The sequence below is a fragment of the Pyxicephalus adspersus genome, chromosome 2 (assembly GCF_032062135.1).
Source record: "Pyxicephalus adspersus chromosome 2, UCB_Pads_2.0, whole genome shotgun sequence".
In the NCBI taxonomy this organism is placed as follows: domain Eukaryota; kingdom Metazoa; phylum Chordata; class Amphibia; order Anura; family Pyxicephalidae; genus Pyxicephalus; species Pyxicephalus adspersus.
In genome coordinates, this window is record NC_092859.1 from 110,796,159 (window position 1) to 110,818,371 (window position 22,213).

Below are 22,213 nucleotides of genomic sequence, written 5' to 3' on the forward strand. Positions count from 1 at the left end.
CGAACGTCTGTCCTGGCTGAGCCTCAAACGATGGATGACAAACGATCGTAATGCAAATAAAGGGAAGAGAGTGCGGCACCATCGTTCTCCCCCCTCCCCTGACCATAAAGCACAACGCTGCTGTATGTACAGCACTCGTTCATGAATCGTGCAGTCATGCACATGTGTACTTAGGCTTAGGTTGCTGCAACTGAAAACTGTGTGAACCTAGCCCTATGCAGTGAAAGCAGAGTAAGCAATTTCAGTACAGGAGAGAAGCATGAATGACTGTGCAAGGCTCAATCTGGGGTTAAAGCGGCCATAAACTCAACATTTTCACTTACAAAAAAGGTAGGTACACAACCCTTTTATGTAAGGAAAAATGTTAATATTTTTTTAGGTGCAACACCCTTTAAAAAAAAAAAAAAAAAAACGCATCCCAGAAGCCTCTAGGTGTCTTCATGCGCATGTCCTAATCTTGGATTTATCATAGCTAAAAACAGAATTCCCCCCAAAATGTTTTCACTTACATAGAATAATCAATTCAATCCAAAACATGTTGAAACTTTTTAGCCGGGAGATACACAGAGGTTTAAGGAGGAATGACAGTAAGAAGGAGGCACCTCATTTGAAGCAAGTATTTGGATTCTCTGTAATCAGATATCGAGAATCTTAACAACAGAATCCTTTAAAAATCGCTTAATATAAAAATGATTGCACCTATGTGTAATCAAATCCAAAACTCAAATATAAGGATATTCGTTAACTTAAATATAGAAACACCAGCTATCAACTGGCCATTAACTGTGCAAAAACACTAATGTTAATAGTGCATATAACATGTACATCTTGTGTACTACACAACATCTTGTGTACTAAAGTGATGCATTTGTGCTCTACTCCTAAATTTTCTATATTTATTTGTATCAACTCCTATCAAGACCTTCACATGCGCTGATGTATATTTCTACCCTTGGTAAAGGCTTAGTCTACACTGACTGTTTCCCCAGCGTTTAACCTGAGGCTTTTAAAGCCCATGTGTGAAGTCCCTATGCATTCCAATGGGCTATTCTACACCAGGACGTTTCCTTCAGACACATCTTTGAGCGTCATCTTAAACGTTGCTTGCAACGTTTAAAAAATCAAACCGCTGGATCAACGCGAAAAAACGCGGGAATACGCATGAAAACGTTTGAAAACGCTGCCATTGAACTCAATAGATGCTTTTTCAAGCGTTTTTAAGCTTTTATGAAAGCTTCCATTGAAAACAATGGGGGCTTTTATCAATGTTTTTAGCATGACTTTGGACTCTGGAAGCCCCCTTTATTAAGGAGACTCCAAGATCTCCACCACTCCACCCTGGGGAATGAGTACAGGGGTACATAAAACCCCTTACTCATTCCCTGAAAGGGTTAAAATGTGTAAAAAAAATTGGACGAGGCTTTAATGTTAAATTATTTTATTAAATGTGTGTGTTTGTGTAACAAAACTTTTTTTTTTTTTTACAGGTTATCCCAATGACAGGATGATTTCCAGGGCTGCAATCATGACATGAGCACAGCCCTGGAAATCCTCCTGACAGTGAGGGATCGCAGGGCACTAGGGGTTAAATGAGGACAAGCCTCCCCATTCACCCCAAGTGCTCTGTGATTGGCTGGGAAATAGGAAACCCTGATGACAGCTCAAGCATTATCAGGATTTCCCTTTCCTCAGCCAATCAGGGAGCAGAGCAGACAGTGGAGCTTTACTATGCTGACAGCTCCGCTCCCCTGATCACTCCCGCAGCTCTAGAGGAGCTGTGACATGTATTACAGATACAGAACACATGTCACAGCTCCTCTAGGGCTGCAATTAAAGCCAACTTCTTTCCACATTTTAAACCTTTCAGGGAATGAGTAAGGTTTTTTTGTACCCCTGTACTCATTCCCTGAAAGGGTTAAAAGTAAAACTTTTATAAACGCTTATGTAAAATCGCGGCAATTCATGGTAAAACGCGTCATAGGCGTTTATAAAAGTTTTTTAGCGTTTTAAAGTTAAGCTTTAAAACGCTTATAAAAGTGCTTAAAAAAGAAAATATACACGTGGTAGGAACGTTTATATGCATTTTTAAAATCGTTCATGTAGACCCAGCCTAAAAGTGACCTGATATGGTTGGCCTAAAGTTATTGCTAACCTTTGCAATTTGTTTATCAAAAAACAACTTCATTTCACAGTTGCAAGTTATTATCATCTTTACTAACAAGGCATGCTTGGAAATTTGCAGTGACCCATTGTCCAAACTCCAAAACATACAGCATCCATCCTATTGTATTTAAAAACATGTGCACATTAGTGATAACAAACTTGGACATCAACACCCAGCATAATTGTTATACCTCAATGAGAGGTCCAATGTCCAACAAATCAATGCATCTAAAATAAAGTTAAAAAAGGGAAGATCTATCATGTAACCTCAATCGAATATTTACAATTCAAAAACCATCCATTTACTTCAACAAATTTCCATTCATAGCTAGTGCCAATCCTACCTTAATGGCTTATATCCGGCACAAACTCCTACACACCATCAGTCACAGTTTAGAGAGAGGTGTCTGCTCCCCCATCCTCCTCTCTCTCTCAACAAATAAAAACATAAAAATGTGCAATTACTAAATCTCTATATAAATAAAAGTATATTACCTGGGTAATAGGTAACAGGGTTCTAGTAGGTATCATGAATATAAAAAATGTTTGAAACACACAATCATGCTGACGCTGGAACACGACGGATGGACGATCGCAGCCGGACCAGGTAAGTGATCGATAAACCCAAACTTTTCTCACTGTATTTACATACAGTGAGAAAAGTTCGGGGTTATCGAAAATAGTAACTTTTTTTAGCCCGTACCAAGGTCGGGCTTATCGGTTAGGTGGTTAAATCCATTGTTACAGACAATAGCTCACAAGTACTATTTACTGCATAATTTCTCTTACTCACATTTTGCTGCTAATGGTCTTAGGGAATGTTTTAACTTTTTTCATCCTCTCAAACTATACTAAATGCTCTGTAATATTGTTTTAGTTTTTTTTTTACAGCTTCTTTAAAGCTGTGATGTGCATTAAAAGAATTTTTGATGATACACATTTTGTTAAAGTCACTAATAACATTTTATTTTAGTCCATGAAATAAAATGAAAAACAGCAATAAATAAACTATTTCTGGTATATATTTTCAACAGAGCTTTCTAGAGAGATAAACACATAACACAAGCCATGTAGTACAAGTGCTGTGATTTGCGGAGAGCATATTATCCACATGAAGAGATAAGCGGGTGAGGACTGATTACTATGTCAGAGAGAGTACAGCTTGCATTCTCCATATTCTATTAGCACCACAGCTTGCCACATACTTAGTTAATCCAATCATCAAAGCTATCACCAATAATTTGTTTTTTTACATTTAAAAACACACTAACACCACTAACTTTTAATTTCAGTCCTTTGAGAACCAGAGGCTACAAGAGGCAAGACTCGCCTGCGTTAACATTTTAGATACACTGGTGTTCATCCAGAACACAAACTACAAAATATAGATTGGCCGTACCATGTGCGTGTGTAATTGCTTTTTCCCAGTATCCAGCATGTGAAACTAATTAGGACCTGCAGGCTTCAAGTGATACAGTAAACACCAAATCCATTTTAAGATATCAAGATTTAGTTGTGCAGAAGTCAATATGTGATAGAGACCTTAAATGAGTATTTAAGTAAGAAAAATAATGAACTTGCATAAATCAATGCATTTGCCTTTGGTATATAACTAAATGGATTTAATGGTGGTAGCAATGCATTATAATAATACTTAAGTTTGTCTTTTGTCTATGTTTATGAAAAAAAACAGCTAAACCACAAACAACTTTACCAAATCACACAGTGGGAGCCTAATCCCTGGACATATATCAAAAGACAAGTGGAATATTTCCTTTTTTTAAAGACTTTACCTTAGTTCTAATAGAAAGTAAACAGACTATTTACAATAAAAATAAATAAGATTACCCTTATATGAACCATTTTTCTGATGTTTGGTAATGATTTGAAGCATTTGAAATAAATTCAATCTCAATAGGCTGCACCAAAGAAAAAAATATGCCCTCTTTTTAGGTAAATTTCTTCGTCCTATTTTTCCAAATTTTAATTTGTCATAAACACCATTATATAATATTTATGTAGTAATCCTTTTGATTCTGGTTTGTAATTTTGCTCCTAAATGCAGAATAAGTTGGCGACATTCTCACATATACAAAAAAAAAATGTAAAATCATTAAACAACCACAAACATATTAAAGCCACCATGTACACAAGCACTGAAGACATGCAAGTGTCTAAATGCAGGAGGAAAAATAAGGCAATTTGCCTGCTTTAATATGGTTAAAATAGAACATCCTATTAATTTACCGTCACGTAATTTTATTCCCACTAGCACATGCTTCCTAGAGTGGCCGATTGTTCGCCAACTATATACACGCTAGATTTTACGGATTTGTTGGATCTTACAGAGAAAATCCTTTCTTTTTGGTATTGTTTGTCACCAGTTTTTACAAACAATTGTAGAACAATGCCTTCTTTCGTACATTGTTTGAATAATAACAATAATCTAACACATTTATGAAGCTCTTTTGTTATGTTGCAAAGTTATAAAGTTGTAGGCTGATCACTAGAGAGGGGAAGACTATGGAAATGATCCCTCCTCCCTGCAGACTGATGACATTATCTTTACTTAGTAAAAGTCACTTGAAAGTTAAAAAAGATACTCTTTTTAATGACACAATATTTAATTTTGTGAAAAACTGTACAGGTTGTGTAAAGTACAAAATTTTTCTACTGTTATATATCAGGAGTGTATTGATGTAGTCTTGTAATAGTACTGATAGGTCCACCTATAAGTAATTCTTTTTTTGTGTACAATTTGAAATTATACACGGGCAGCCATAGCTGCCCATTATATACACAGGATTTCTTTCCTGTTTCACAGTGGTACCCAATGCTTATGGTTACAGCTCTGTTTGCAAGTTAATGAAGGTCAACATAAAGGGCTATATATCGCAATAGTTTTTTCATCAAGGAGGCAGAATGATTGTCACTACTAATGCCCTCTCCAGAACGAGCATTAACAGATGTGTAAGTAACAATGCTATAATGTAAATTTGCAATATTAAACATTTGTTAGAAATAAATAAATAAGTGGTGAAATGCTGGGAAAGGGTTTCTTCATCCTGACCTCAATAAAGCAAAAATACTAATCTTTTACAGTATAGGTAATAATGACAGTATTGGTGTACTCACATAAAGTGTGCCAAGACTATTGTTTTAAAACATTTTGTGATCCAATGGAAGAGTAAAAGACTGCTACATCAATTACCTGAATGCTGCCATGCAGGTGTCCTTATATTCTTGAAGTTTCACACAAACCATGTTCATGAACTGATCTGAATAAGCACTTAAGTCCCTCATAAGGTTCATTAGATCTTGAATGCTCTTCTCCACAATAACGGTGCTCTGGAAGAGAAAATAAAATAAGTAAGCTGTGGAAAGACCTGTTGACTTGGTTTGTAAGGATATGTAAAACATCCTTTTTTATTTATGAATATTCTTTTCTAAATAAGAGGAAACTTGTGTATGAAAACTATACTGTACCACTGTACTACATATCTCATAAACAATGCTGGAATTCCTCCAATTCACAACATTCCCTTAAACTCGATTATATCTCATTCTAACAACTTTCAATATGATTGATTCTTCCTTCAACTTGTGAATTATGTGTTCACATGTCCAATAATTCTATCACCCTGGCTGACAAACATCATACGTACATCCATAAATTTCCAACTAGCTTTTCAAGAAATTGCAGTAAGCCCTCCCAGTACATCTTTTATGAATATAGAACTTAGAAGGACTTTTTATCTTTGGTTGAAAACAAAAATATATATAAAAAATAAACAATTTCTGGGGCAGATGCTTTTGTACTACAGTAGGATGTAAGAAAATAAATGGTACTGGAGAAATTGTAACTGGTTTGATGGAACTACAAACACATTTATAGTGGTGATGTGAAGTAACAGGTTTAAAAGAATAAAAATAGCAAATTTATAACAAATTTACATTTGCACAACATTGTTAAAAGCCCTTATAAATCCATTTAATGCCCCAAAGTCAAAAAGTAATGGAATATTTATTATTAAGGAAAGGCAAATGAGGCTTTTATGAGACCATAAAGGCAATAGATTAACGTAAAGTGAAGGTAAACCCACAATACTCCCCTTTTCCTGTTTATAGTAGGGCGTCAAAATCTACCTTCCTCTTTTCTTTCATGATCTTTGAAGATCTTGCTTGGCCGATCCTTGATGCGCAAGAGCTTATCTATTTCCAGCATGCACAACTCAGAGTAAAATCTGAGCGCTGGGCAGGGAACAGACGGTTAAGAACATATATTGTAGAAGGGACATCGACAATCCCTTTCTGCAGTAGCCACCTGCTTATCTAAAATTTTCAAAGTGGGACTTTAGTTCCACGTAAGAGTGGAATTTTATTTAAAAAAAATATTATTGCAGACATCAGTTCCATTTTACACACCAACGTGTCATACTTTGTGGGTCAGGAGTTGGCAAACTCCGGCCTTTAGGCCAGATATGGCCTAGCCGGTAGTTCGTTCCGGCCTAATGCCCCCTGGCCGACCTGGCCTGATGCCGGCCGGCAACCCGCGGCTCCGGAGATGCGGGTTGCCGATGGATCAGCCAGGGGGAGTTAGGTACTACCGGAGCCCCTTGCAGTTGCTCCCCTATTTACCGCGGCCGGCCCTGATACTTCCTGATACGGAGGAGAGGCGTTTCACATCAGGGGCCGTTCCCTGGTGGTGAGTGGAGCCATTAGGGCGGGTCCGGCCCAGTGTACTCCTGCCCACCCCATAAATGGCCTAGTTGCCATAAAACTTTGCCGACCCCGTACTACATATTAGCAAGAAATAGTTCCCTATACCTTGTTTTGTGAAATCCATACTTAGGCTTGTGTACCTAATGAAAGACCTGAACGTATACGTCATTTATCCTCACATTTCCACTTTCCACTGCCCTTCTTTGGAGTACCTTTTAAGTACCTTTTTTTAATTAAAGAAAATAAAAGCTTGCTTAAGACCAATAATTTCTTTTTCTAATGCCTTTGGCTTGTCCATGAATCATGACAAGTTGCTGGCATTAAATAGAAAAAATGCAGATCCTCTTCTACTGAAACAAATTTATACTTTTCATTGGTGCTTTAAATACATATTTAAAGATTCATTTAACATCCTTACTTTAGACACTGTATTGGGAAAAACATCCTCCTCTCTTTTGTTCCAGTATAAGGTATTTAGCTAAATGGTCTGCCACTCTACCATCCTGATTCAAGAAGACAGATACCAGAAAAATTAATATATTGACTGGTATCCTTAATAATTTTTAATACCATTCACATCCCTATAACCAACAGGTGTTCTTCAAAACATCTAGAACAAACTTCTCAAATTTATATGAGGGCAGGAAAGGCAAAGGCTTAACGAAACTCACTTTTTCACCTAGATTGTTGGGGGACTGGCTGTTCTGAATCTATACTTCTATTAACATACGATTCAACTACCCGGACCCCAGTGGTCTAGTTTGAAAGCCTTGTCTTGTGCTAGGCTTTCAATAGATGGTATAATGGGGGTTTCCTTTAACCAGCAGCCACTCTTTTTCTGTCCTACTCTGGTCTCTTTCATTATCAACTGGTAATAATTTAGGACAGAAACACTCCCTCTATACCCTTTATCCACATTTTAGTGGTGGAATATTTGAGGGTTGGCGACTTTTTGGTAGGTAAAGACATATTCACACCTAATTTTGTTTTTAATTAAGTTTTATTAGGTTTCAGACAAATACAACAAACAGAGGGCAAGGTATGGTATACAAAAATACAAGTAACATATACAGAGCTTCTTTTAAACTAACTACTACCTTTTAAAAGTTCAACAAATCAATCTACTTGCCAAAACTGTAATAGTATTCACCTATTTAATTTGACTACAGGAAAATGGCTACTCATGCCTTTATTGTTAGCTATCCTACTCCATTATGTGACTGAACATCAAAGAGCAGCAGTTTTTTTTAATTATGTCATCCCTTCACTCCCACCTCCTCCAATAAGTATGTGTTATGTAAGGCTAAGAAGCACTAAAGTATAAGACCACCCTACCCTTTCCAAAATACACAATAAAAAAAATGGATAAGCCATACTGGGACAGGGATTTATGAAAACCATATTGCCTTAAAACAATGTTGTAAATATTCCGCCATATTAAATATAAACATAGCATTTATGCAATTCATTATGATTTCCCAGTATCCATTTAATGCCAAATCAACAACTAGACACAAATGCAAAATACTACACAAACAAGCAATCGCAGTCAACATAAATTATATTTCAAAGCAATGTTGTACCTATCTAGTACCAGAAACAGAACTATGCTGACAAAACACAGCTTTATTAGATAAAGCATCATTATAACCAGTAAATGTTTTCTCAGGGTTTCTGTATCATACTTAAAACTCAAGACTTCTGAGATCAAGTTAGAAGTGTTGGATACACAACAAGAGTTGCAAAGACAGTTGTCTCATCTGTGTTTTATTCTCTAGTTACCTATAGTTACTTCCTGGAATGACAAGAAGCATTAAATCCCCAGCGAGACACTACTGAACATTACTCATTCCCACAGTTGTCAGTGACAGGGTCTCTTCAGCAGGGGGCTCCAGTGACCCGAGGTGGCAGCTCTCATTAGGCAAGAGATGCTCATCAATAAATCAACTTGTCAGCATTGCAAAAGGCTTCTACTTGTGGCAGCCTGGAAGAGCAGGAATGTTCTGCTCCATGCAGCTTCACCTGTCTGTAGGGAAGGGCTGCGGCTAATCATCCATTATACAGTGACAACTTGAGCTGACTCAGCTACCACTGTCCTCCTACTAGCACTCGCTGGGAGATGGGGACTTCTGATTCAGCTAATAAAATTGTTATAACTCCTACACTGCCAGGGACCTACTGCATTACTAATTAGTTATAATAAAATTAGTTAAGTGTATCAAAACAGTGATTATGTTCTAGAAAGCAAAGCATCACAGTGCTTAATTTTATCTAAGTACAGTAGATATTTAAAGAAGCTTTTTATCTCAGTACAGTAGTTATTTAACAAAGCTTTTTACATTTCTTGAAAGCTAAACTAAACCTGTGATACTCACCTGTCACTGTTCCATTATGTTCCAGGCTGTTGCCATTTTCTTCTTTCTTCTCCTCTAGCAGAAGAATCTTTGGCCATCTTGATTGGTTGGGTCAGGATGATGTAAATCCTGCGCAGGGCACACAGGAGATCTTTCATCCCCATTGGGCCAGAATTGCTGGATATCCTTGCAACCAAAGCCGAAATTGCGAAGCTCAGATTTTGACAGATACCTGGAAGGATCAAGCAGGTAGGATGGTTTATTGCAGAAGGGACATCCTCTGTCCCTTTCTGCAAATATGTGCATAATGTGCAGGTATGAACAGCACTCGTTTATGCTATGGAATATGTAATTGTGTGATACCAGCTCTAGCTGGTGCTTTGTCCGACTACCTTACTTTTTACTACAGGTTGTCCCCAAGTTAAGGACATCCGACATATGGACGACTCCTAAATGCGAATGGGGCTTCCCCGCTCACTCTGTGCAGGACGGAGGCTTGAACCGGGGAGGGGGCGGTTTGCATGACTTGCAGAAGAAATCTTTTGCTAATTGCAAGTGATGACGTGGGTGATTTTAGGAGCTGAGCTGATCTGTAACATCTTGTAACTCTTTATTGATCAAGACAAACTTTGCAGCTGGTTCTTTTTGCATATCAAAGCACAGCGTGCTCCAGAAGTTAATGAATGCCTAGGCACCATTAACTTTTTTTTTTTTGGCTTTGTTTGTAACTCACATTGAGGATTTTATACAGTACCTGACACCTCACTGCCTAATATTATGTTGAGACAAACATCTGTCCCAATTGCATTTAATAAAATAATGTAACTGTTCGGACTTGCATACAAATTTAACTTAAGAACAAACCTACAGTCCCTATCTTGTATGTAACCCAGGGAGTACCTGAACTTCTTCAGGGACCTAGACTGTCCCTTCTCCACCAATGTTGGACCACTAATGTTATCCCACCTGTTCGTGTGTGCAGGAGTTACCTCACCTCCAATAAGCCAGAAATGAGCCAGGATGTGTGCGTTTTAAAGATAAAATAGATTTAAAAGGATAAGCAAACACACTATATATTATTTTAGACTTATGAGTTAACCAATAACACAAGATACCTGTTTCCAGGTGCAATTATCATTATAAATACTTACATTTTATCTGTTATTTACTCATTTAATTATCCTAAGTTAAATCACTTGAGGAAAAAATCGCTTAGATTTTTGTGCCAGCCTAATGACTTTGTAACCCTTCAATGTTAGCAGTGATCATCAGTGGACGTACCAGGTTTAAAGTATAAAGGATAGAAGCACAAGGTGTATTGGTATTCTGTATGGATTATTGGAAACACAACCCTTAAAAAAAGGCTGCTGCAAAATAGAAAGGCCAATTACTATGACACAAAATGACAAGAGAAAGTGATGAGAAGTAACTTGATAAATTATATCTTGGCAGGAAAAGAAACTAATATTTTTGCATTTTCAGTAGAAAACAAACAAGCAAAAATAAAGTGAATGTAAAAGAGTGCTTGAAGGGTTTCTATGCCTCTTAGACTCCTTCAGCCCATAAGTCATTAAGTGTTTTTCATTTCTAAACAAAACAAAATTATCTAAAAACAGTACAAAAGCATCAGAAATAACACTTTATTCCAATTAAAAATTACATTACAGAGTTATTTGCTGATCATTAACTTAAACTAATCAGCAGTTTGCCTTATCACACTCTCCTGCCATCCAGGGTGGGCAGACTGCTGTAAAAAGCTGCATTGCGAAATACTGAAGTTGTCTCAGTAGATCTCTGCAGTGATGCTGGCAGACAGAATAAACTGGAACTCTTTGCATTTACAAAGCTCTACACTAGAACTGGGGTCAATTCAAAGACCTGATTGCATTCTCTAATCAAAAACAAACAGGAAGCAATACACAAAACAAACATAACTCCAAACTAACGCACTAACGCTGAAACTTATACATATATAGTACCCAATACTGCATTCTTTAAATTAAACCCAATACCTAAGGAATACAAAGTTAAGAGGTTCAATAAAAAGGCAAATATAAAAATGGGATGGCCGAATACATTTGAATCTTGGAAAGATAGCGGCAGATGTCACAAGCTTTTTGTACCACACTCTTCTCAAGCAGCCAATTTTTTTTTAATTAGGCCATTAAGCCAATCCCCAGAGGCTCTGCTGCTCCTTCTGCTCTCCCTCCTAGGAGCAGGGAGATTGGCTCTCTGTTTTTTCCCCCTTCAAAGTGGCTAAGTCACCCGATCTCGCACCTGCACAGTCCGAGGTCGGGTGACGGAGAAAGAAGACCGAACAAGGCGGCGGAGGTGAAGATTGAAGATGGAAGCACCCAGAGCAAACACTCTGTGTCTGGCAGCATTGTGTGTATTTGCTTACAAGAAGATTAGAGGTGACTGTTACATTACATATATTGGGGTACTAAACTACCTCTGTATTATTCCATCCTATTTTAAATAATACATGCTTCCGATACCTAGGTTCCTGCATGAACCAAGAAGACACGGGAATGCACCTTTATCGGGCTGGCCCCGACAGCCTGATCTCATAGATGGTATATTGCAGGACACTGTCAGGCAGTTAAGACTAGAAGCCTCAGAAAAAAAAAGGTAAGTACTGCAGCAAAAGCACCTTTTGATAACACTGGGGAACATTTTTGAACACATTTTTTGTTGACATAATTTTTAAGCTTATTTACACTAAAATATGTATGCTGATTTTGTAAGTGCAGTTAGTTTTTTTTATCACGTCAGGTTTTTTCTCTACCGCTTATATTAATGTGATTACTGTAGCGTGAATTTGTATAGGCTATTCATTTACACGTAAGACAGTGTGGTCAGAGGTTGTGACCTCTGCTCGCTGCTCTACGTAGTGAATAAGCAAAATTTATTTTTCTACCTACACATGTATTACCTTTCTTTCAGATCATGTCTGGCTCTGTTGTTTCTCATTGTAAGTGCCTAAACAACCCTGGTTCATGTTTTATATCTGTGGCAGTTTTTCCAGTGGCACCATTCCCAGTCAAAGGGTTAACATCAGCACACACAGCAAGCCTATTTGGCATATTTCAAAGTTAAAATTGGTGATCAAGATAAGTCTTGGGCCCCTCATAAGGTGTGCAAACAGTGTGTTGAGGGTTTACGGATCTGGACAAAGGGAACACGTGATAAGATGCCATTTGGCATACCTATGGTTTGGCAGGAGCCAGGAGATTATTTCAGTGACTGTTACATTTGTAAAGTGAAAACTTTAGGATAAAACAAGAAAAATAAACGTAACAAAGTATCCTAGTCTACCATCGGCTATACGTCCAGTGGCTCATTCAGATCCCTGTGCCGGTTTTCGTTACACTACCCTCTCTTGAAGAACATGATTATGGTGATGAACTAGGTGACAACAATGACGAAGAGTTTGAAATTGAAGAGGACTCTGTTCGTAAGAGATTTGATCAGTATGAGTTGAGTGATTTGGCACGTGATTTAGGACTATCGTAGAAAGTTTTAGAACACCTAGCATCAAGATTGCGTGAGAAAAACTTACTTGAAAAAGGAACAAAGGTATCATACTTTCGAACCAGAGAAATTGCATTTCTGCAGTACTTTAGAACTGACAGTGGCTTTGTGTAATTCCAATCTATAACTCAACTGAATGGCGACTAATTATCGAAAGCTCAAAGTGGAGCTTAAAGTGTGTCCTTCTTCACAATGGCAATATATTTTGTCAGTCCCAATTGGCCCGTTTGTGAAGAATATGCAGATATAAAGAGAGTCATTGAGTTGTTGCAATATCACCAACACAATTGGGTCATCTCTGTTGACCTTAAAATGGTATGCTTCCTTCTTGGTCAGCAATGCGGATACACCAAGTATCCCTGTTATCTGTGCATGTGGGACAGCAGAGCTCACGAGAGGCATTGGGTGGAAAGGAATTGGCTCCCAAGATAGATATGCCTTAAAACCGGGTGATCCAAACATTCTACATGAGCCACTTGTTGATAGAAAGAATATTATATTCCCACCTCTGCACATGAAACTGGGTCTGATAAAGCAGTTCATTAAAGCTTTGCCAACTGAATGAGACGGTTACATAAGTACATCATTTTGACATTTCCTAGCCTGTCATTTGAAAAAATAAAGGCCGATGTGTTTGATGGTCAACAGATTCAGCAGCTCATCAAAAATGAACATTTCATCAGGACAATGTCAGAAGTGGAAAAGAATGCTTGGTTACCATTCAAAGCCATTGTCAAGGACTTTCTTGGAAACATACGAGCAAAAAATTACACAGAAACTGTCCAGAAACTCTTGGAGAGCTACAAAATGCTTGGCTGCAATATGATCATCAAGGTGCATTTACTGCATAGCCATCTTTCTAACTTCCCGGAAAACCTTGGTGCAGTCAGTGATGAGCAAGGTGAGCGATTCCACCAAGATTTGAAGCTCATGGAAGGCCAATATCAGGGTAGATGGGATGTACATATGATGGCTGACTATTGTTGGAGCATCAGGCGGGATTGTCCTAACACTGAACACTCCAGGAAAAGCTATAAGCGTAAATTTTTTCCTTAACCGCTCACCTGATTATTTTCAAATGTTTTACTGTAAAAAAAAATGTCAAAGTAACAATAAATGTTTTTTATGAACAAAAGAAATTTAAATATACAGTACATTCAAGGTATCATTTCATTATTTTTTCATTGTATGTAAAATGTGTATTGTTTTTTGACAAAAATGGAAGGTACCCTGTACCTTAAAAACTGGATGCGATAGCAAAAAACGGGTCATTTCTGGATTTACCACCCAAAAATTAGTAAAAACAAGTGTAGGATCCAACTCAACATAAAATGCGTTCCCCGGTGTAATTTTACATGTCTTCTTTATTTTCTGTGGTAAAAGGTATCTAAAGAGTAATCATAATGAGATTTTAGCCATAATACCCACACAAAGTAACACAAGAACTTATCTGTAACTGTAACACTCATCTGAACATTTGCTCATCTGTAACTTTAAGATCAAAGCATTAGAGCAAAGGATAATCCACCCTAATTTATGCAGCCAATTCAAATACATGTTTTGTGCCACTTATTTATATCAGTTTATTCTAAAAAATGTAGAGCAGAAACAGCAATGATGCTGAAGTACAATAAAGTAAGCCAGTTATTTTGATGTAGTAAAATAAAATATGAACAGTTGACATCAGACTACAATTGCTGTACATGTCAACATTTCTACGGTCACAAAGGTAACTTTGCATAGTTCTCCCCAGAAGGTTTTAGCTGGTTGCTGAGCCCAGCTGCCATGCCCGCCCACTTACCATCTGCAGCTCCAATGCTTTGCACGGATCTCAGTGAGGCTGCTCTGTACTCAGCTGTCATCCAGAGCAGCGGTCGCCAACCGGTGGTTCGAGAGAAAATGTTGGGGGTCTGCGGCTCTAGTCGGTGCAACCCCGAGCAGGGTCAGGAAAAGGACCGTGCTGGGGGATGCACCGGCCGAGACCTGCAGACTACGTCCCCCATACAGTTCCTAGGCTCAGGGAGGTAGATTTGTGGCTACCATCCCCCAGAATTTGATCACTATGGCATCATTAGAACATAAACTCTAATCCCACCACGTCCTTGCCGAGCATCATCAAAATGATACAGGAGTATGGTGCCGTGTCTAGTTTTAAAATCAACTACTCTAAATCAGCGGCCCTCAGCATCTCCATGCTACAGACCATTCGCTCCCATCTAGGAGAGTGGCCCTCCTAGACACTCCCTGTCCTATTTATATGCTGTACTTAACTGAACCCCAGAGAATTTCTCTCCCTCCAATTTACAGGCATGGGAGGCGGAGCTTGGGTACACTCTAGAGGCTGAGCAAAAAAGCAAGATTCTCTCTACTGTTCACAGGTCTTCCACAAGCAGTAAGTATTAAGAATTGAGCTTTAGGATCCTCTCACGGTGGTACAGGACACCACAGCGGCAACATAGCTTTTTCCCCGAAGTTTCAGAGAGGTGTTGGCGGTGCAATCAGGAAAAGGGCACAATGCTATATTTTTTTTGGTCATGCCCGTTGCTGGGCCCATATTGGGAACAGGTGAGGGGTCTCATACAGAAGGTTACCACTTACAATGTACCAGTAGACCCCAAGTTTTTCCTACTGCATCACAATACTGTTTTGGATAAGAACTAGAAGAGCTCTATTCTCCGACATCTTATAGAGGTAACAAACGCCTGTATACCTTTGTATGGAAATTAACATCAGTACCCACTGTGGGTATGTGGCTTCAGACACTTAGGACATTAGGCTCCACCTGGAACCGAATTACTCAGGGTGAGGGTGTTTTCTCTACTGTTTGTTATTATTTGGGTTTTCTGTTTCTTTCATTGCTGAACAATCCCATTTTGGGGACTTGTCCCTTCCCTTATGTAAATTTAAATGCTAACTTGATGTGTTGTATATATTTTCACCACATTTTTCAATGGATTTCTTTACAATTTGTAACATGCTGGATTTTGTTTCCCATACCTAGCCCTTTCCATCCCGATTGGAAATTGTATTGTTTATGTTTTTAAAACTGTTTTTTCAAAAATAAAGAATGTTATAAAGAACATAAACTCTGCTCACTAAAAGAAAATGAGGTTCAGGTACTGGAAGGGTACAGTCATGTGTATCAGGGAGTTGCCTTTTGATGGACACGATGCCATTTGATTTTTTTTAAGAATATGGGCAGTGATGAAAAGGGGACACTGACTTTCCTGTCCTAATTTGCATAAATCTAGTAAAGCATCACCACATTTTTAACATTATATAAAAGAGCGATTTTACCTTTAATATAATTGAAAAGTGTTTTTTTTTTTTTTTCAATTTTTGGGGGGAGGACTTCCCCCCTTCTTTCTTTACTGCCATGGTGGTAAAAACTGAGGGGGAAATCCCTCTGCTTTCATAATGTAAACAGCAACGTAGAACTTGTTGTATGAAGTATTACAATAAAATTCTCATCTACATGTTGGTGCTTTAAAAATGTGTTTGCAAACATGCAATAAACAGTAATAACAAATACCAGTATTATTGTACCTCCGCTGTACTTCTTAAAATTGACTTAGTAAGTTGTACTTTGAACGTTATTTGCTACTATAATCTGAATTATTTTTTGGGTAATTCGCATCAATTCAATGAATATTTGCCGAGCAAGTTATGCTTTGGAGATATTTATAGACTGGTGTTAAACACATTTTTAATAGGCAAAAATCTCTCTGAAGCGAGACATTTGTTCAACAATTCTCACTTGTAGCAGGAACAGTGAGGTCTGATTATTCATCTAGAGAGCCACCTTAGAGATAATCTTTTTTTATTAAGTTAACCCCCCTAGCATTCTAATTCTGTCAGTTTTTTGATGCAAAAAGTGATCCTATTTTTTTTGCATAGAAATTTTTGTTTATATTGTGGGCCTGTATTTCTTGGGATTAACTCCTGTTTTCACATTTTAATGTAACAAAGAGGTTTGGTCAAAATGAGCCAACAAGGGTCATAAAACGATTTGATTGGTTGAGTTCAGTCTATAACTGTTTACTCCAGTTATCATAGAATTGGGTGCTGATGCTGACATTTTCTGGATATGCATAAAGAAAATGTCAGCTTCACCCTGCCTGACTCTTCTCAGTTAAATAATATAAAAATAGGAACTTCCTGGGATAAACTGAGTTGTGTGATCTTGCTGCTGGAACTGTTGCTGTTTTTGACCATTGTACGCATCCAATAAAAAAAAATACTTTTAATTAAGCAGTGCTTGAGTGTTTTGTCATTCTTTAACCCTTCAGGACACTTGTAGTCCCACAAATACTTCCACCTTGTTACATCAGGGGGCAACCCAGGATGTTATATCTTCCCTTATTTTCAGTCTCAGTGACACTGGTCAAACAAGACAACAGTGACATTGGTCAAAAATACAGAATTAATTTTTTTGGATTTATACATAATTTCTATGGATTTAATATTGACTTTTACTAAAACGAATCAAAGACAATCCTAGATTTCATTTCTATATCACATAAGCAATACAGGTATGGCATGCTGGGCTAAACACAAACAACAATAACTAAAAAAAAAAAAAAAAATAAAAAATAAATGAGTTAGCTGAAAATCCATTTTTTAATTGCCTTTGTAAATTTAAAAAAAAGAATAGTGGTAAAACTCTTGAAGCCATCTAAAAAATAGAAAAATATCCTTGAATTTTACAGCTATAGCTGAACGTAAACTAGTATTTCTGAAATTCCCATTCATGGGTTAATAAGTTTGATTGGTCAAAATACCAGGAATGGTTCCCCCCCCCCATTTTCTGCAGGTAGGAACAACACTCCTCAAATCAATTTTCTCATCTTAGGTCAACACATTGTTCAAGACGAGGCTTCATTTTCTTCCTACAAATATTGGGATGGATGCAGGTGTGAAATAAATCAAATCTTTGTGGACTCAGATTGCCTTTTTCTTTTGCTGTTTCATCAGCTCTGGTTAGATATGATGTCAGGCTTCATTTAAAGGAGGCAATCTTTTCTCTTGCCTGCAAATCTAAGCTGCTAGTCAATGAAGATGGAAGACAAGAATGGCAGATTGTGTGCTCTCTTCATCTACAAGGCGTATGAATGACAGCTTGATCTCCTATATCAGAGTTTATTACACAAGAGGGACAAAAGTAGCTAATGTCTCCAAACATTGACTGTCGGCAGATGTGTGAGTTGACCTTTTCTAAGCAAAGAACAGCACAGCAAAATAAACATTATAATTTCATGCTGGCAAACTAGCCTACGGTGTTCTTATTCACAAACATAAGGCCATGGTTTAACAGTCGGGACCCTTCAAAGCCTTTGCGACATCACATAACCATACTGACTTACATTTTCCTACAATGTGTTTCTGTATGGAGGTGGCCATCTTGGTAGAGGTAGTGCTTTGCTTTAGGCATCCTCATGTACCAGGAAGTAAACTGCTATTTTTCAGAAGAATGTCAGACAAAAGGTACATCTTTCAGGGTAATGCTTAGGCAAAATTAATATTGATAGTTATTTCCTATAATATAGCAAATTTTAACCTTTTTGGTTCAGTTTTACTTTAAATCCCTAAAACCACCAGACTACAACTACTCCTAAAAGAGGTCTACAATGATGCACGGAGAGACAGGACCACTAGGGGGCTCTACAGCTTGCACGGAGGTGGTGTGAGCCCTGAAAAGAGCCAAGGCGCAGGGTCTAAGCAGTAACCAGGTCTTCTCCAGAGCCTCCGATGGTGAGGATGTTGCGCTGCTGGTTACTGCCAGGTTGCGGTCCTTGGGCACACCAAGGTGGGCAAAACACTGTACCAAATCACAAAGCAGAAGGATAGTCGAGGAAGGCCGGGGTCGAGGCAGGCAGCAAGCAAGAGAGGTCAGGTCACACGCCAGGGGACAATTGCCAGGGATCCAGGAGACAAGACTCTAGTGACACAGCGGCCAATGTGGGCACAAGGAACACAGGAGACACTGGAAGCAACAGGTGGCACAGGTGACTCAGGGATATCCACAGACAGACAGGAACACTGGAACAGCACAGGAAAGTTGGCTGGGAACCAACAGACTGGTCAATGAGGAGCTAATGCAGGAGCTGGACAGGGGAAACATTGAATTAGGCCCCAGGTGAACAGGAACTAGCTCAACAAAACTTGGCACAATGGAGACACGTTGCACAAACACTAAGTTCAGTGTGTGAGCTAGCTAAAAGCCAGGGATGATTTCCTGATTGGCCAGTGAAGCTGATAAAGCTTGCTAGGGTAGGCATGCCCAGAGTCAGAACTGCCCTCATGTGCAGGAGATGCGTCTGCACTTTAGCAAGGAAGAGGTAAGCCAAGTAAAATAAAGTAACAAGAAAAACATCAAGAAATACAGTGATTATGACTGACTAGTGTTTACCTGACCACGATGACCTGGTGCTGAAGGCTTTGAACTGAGCTATTGAGGGTTCATATTTTGCAGAGTAGGCATAGGTGCTGATGTGTAATGGGTAAAGGGGTTTGCTTTACCAGTGACACAGCAGAACCTCCGTCTGCCAAACTCTGTGTTGCCTTTTTTTTCTTTTTTTTCTGCATCTATATAAGAAACTACATAGCAAATCCACACATATTCATCTACTTTTGATATATCACTGGTATTAGTTGCTCAACCCTTTAAATCTTCTAGAAAGCATTCTCCATAAATCCCATGAGGAAGCCAACAGACAAAACATGTCGGGCTACGAGACGCTACCCTATTCGTGACTTTTGCAACTAGGGATACTTTGTCATATTTCCCATTAAGCTTCAAATGGGAATGACCAACTTTGCTTTGTATATATGTGTGCTATGGTTGGCATAACAGATTAATTTTTATAAGATAGCTGGACCACCTCCTTTACTTAATAGCTGCAGACAAAGCGATGAGCTTTTTTAATTCTTTTATTGCCATGACATGTAGCACAGCGGAAATGTGGTCAGAGAATATTAGAAACAGGGTAGTTTTTTTTTCACTGAGTTTCAATGCCAGGGCATTTTAAACTCATGTTCACCAATAACGTCAGGATATTTTTTACTCCCACTGAATAGGGATTGTCCGGACATTTTCTGCTCCTAATACTAATGATGCCAGGACTTTATTGCTTTTAACTGGCATAGGGGCGTTTTTCCCTCTACTCACCACTGATGCCAGAGCCCTTTAATTTTCTGTCTACTGACAACAGATCATTATTTCTATAATGGCCATAAAAACGGTGCAGACCTGAGACTTTAAACACCATTTTCTTAAATGTTAATCAAAAAATTTATTTAATAATGACTCGATCCTGTTCTAAGTTTTAATTGATTTTTGCCATCCCACTTCAGTACTCTAAATTGACAGAGATGAGTATCAGTCACATCTTCAATGTGCAGACTGAGTAGTAGTAGAGAGGAATATGAGAGAAGCTAACTCTGTAAAAAGTCCATTTGGCAGCATAGTCAAATGCGGTTGCCCATGGGCTGCACGATCATATTTAGACACTAAGTAATTACCAAAACAGAAGATGTTATAGGGCAAGTGACTGGCTACATGGAATGCAAAATATTAATATAAAATTATTAAAATAACATTTTTTTTTAAAACTACAAGAGATGGTATTTTAGAATTTGAACATGATTTATCATACGAAATATGTGCCAGGCATTAACAATATGATAAAATGAACTTTCCAACATAGCTCACTATTGTGCTAAGTTGAAAATATAGGGAACTTTCTTCTGAAATTGTTACAGAACATTTAAAGCAGACCTATCACCCCAATTTTCAATTTATATCGATGGGTAGATATAGTAAAAATGTGTTTTGTTTATGTATTTTATTTTTTTTCTTTAAATGTCTTAAAAAAATAAAATAAAGCCCCTCCCTTTTGTATTTACAGCTGATCGGGTGATGTAGGCAAAAGAAGGAAGAAGAACGCCGAAGATTGAGGCACCCGGCGCGGAGCAAGAAACTGGGATGACGCGGGACCATATGGAAAGGACAGCTCCAGTGGGATTGACGGATCGGCGCAACTAAAGGTAAGCATTTTTTAATTTTCATTTCAGAATATATTTTGACTAAAAATGTGAAGTATTGCAATAGAAAATGTACCTACGTGTAACTGAAACAGTAATATGTAAGTGAAAAGTATACATTTTTGATATATTAACAAGTTGAACTGAGCAAAGGTTTAAAACAAATGTCTAACAGTAAAAAAAACTTTTCAGAGGAACGATTGATTGCTACTCCAGCTGACAATCTGCTACAGCATTAGTGCTTGAATGTGCAGAAATGAGAACTCATGCAGGTTTACACAGAGACCTTAAAATCAATGTTTCAGCCTAGGAAGAAATGCAACCACAGTCTGTCGATCAGAGGGGAACAAGGGTTACTGTCAGGGAAATGTTTTACACAGGAATCAACGTAAACAGGTCCATTCCAACTTATCAGATATTCTGCTCCTTTTAATTTACTCTTTAAGAACAACCATACATTTGTATTAAAATCTACAGTGTCATTTCCATAGACCTTTTTGACCCCCTTGAAGCACCTTGAAATTCCAAAATCATAATTTCTATATTGCAGTCAAAATTGGATCCTGAAAGAAAGAGGAAGAGAAGCATTGAGCCTGCAGTTTTCTTGTGATGGATAGAAGGGTGTCAAGCCCTTTTCAATATATGCCTGCTCTTTGCTCTTCCCTGCAAAAACCTAGCAGCTGTGAGCAGTTTTGGGAACATTTCCCTCAATGGAACTTGTTAAAGAGAGAATTGAGGGTTCCAACACACAATGAATATTATGTGCCTGGGCTCCCAAGTAATTGGGGTTTTGTCCTTTGCCTCTCTTGTCCACTTCCTCAAGATTCAATTCCGATCCACCATACTTCCCCTAGGACAGTGACACCTTCAGAGGAGCTAATGAGTGCAACCACAGTACTCTTATTATGTCTGGATGCAAGTCTGCCGGAGCCATCTTGCCTAGTATGATCCGATGAAGTGAAGAACTCTGTGAGCTTCCGTGGAGTAGAGGATCCAGGTTACTGTTTACCCATTTCTGAAGGTGGTTGTCCGGGATCTCAGGCTCAAGTAGATCGTAAAAATTCCCCTCTGTGATAGTTGCTATTTAGCCCGGTGTTTGGTCCAGCTGTGGAGCCTCAAGCAAAAGTAACCATCCACTTCTACCAGCCCCCCTCCCCTTTGGGATTCTATTCCATATAAATTTTTTGGATTGTTGGGATTGGAGTCATGATGATGATAATTTAGAATTTTGGTAATTCAAATTGATCAAGAATGTATCAAGGAAAAACACTTACAAGTTATTCTGATGTGGTAACTACATTTTTTTCCAAGGCTTTTTACCTATATTTTTTAGCTAGTAATCCCTCAAGTAACACACATTCTGTCGACAAATCAAGCTAAAATCTTCCATATACTAT

General features: G+C 38.2%; 1 protein-coding gene across 1 annotated transcript in view; it reads right to left on the minus strand.

Moving 5' to 3' along the window:
- EXOC4 (exocyst complex component 4) overlaps positions 1–22,213 on the minus strand; it is a 233,933-nt gene that overhangs the window by 60,651 nt on the left and 151,069 nt on the right. Inside the window, exon 12 of the mRNA XM_072399059.1 lies at positions 5,375–5,511. Within this exon, the coding sequence (XP_072255160.1) occupies positions 5,375–5,511 (137 nt within the window). The remainder of the gene's footprint in view (positions 1–5,374; positions 5,512–22,213) is intronic.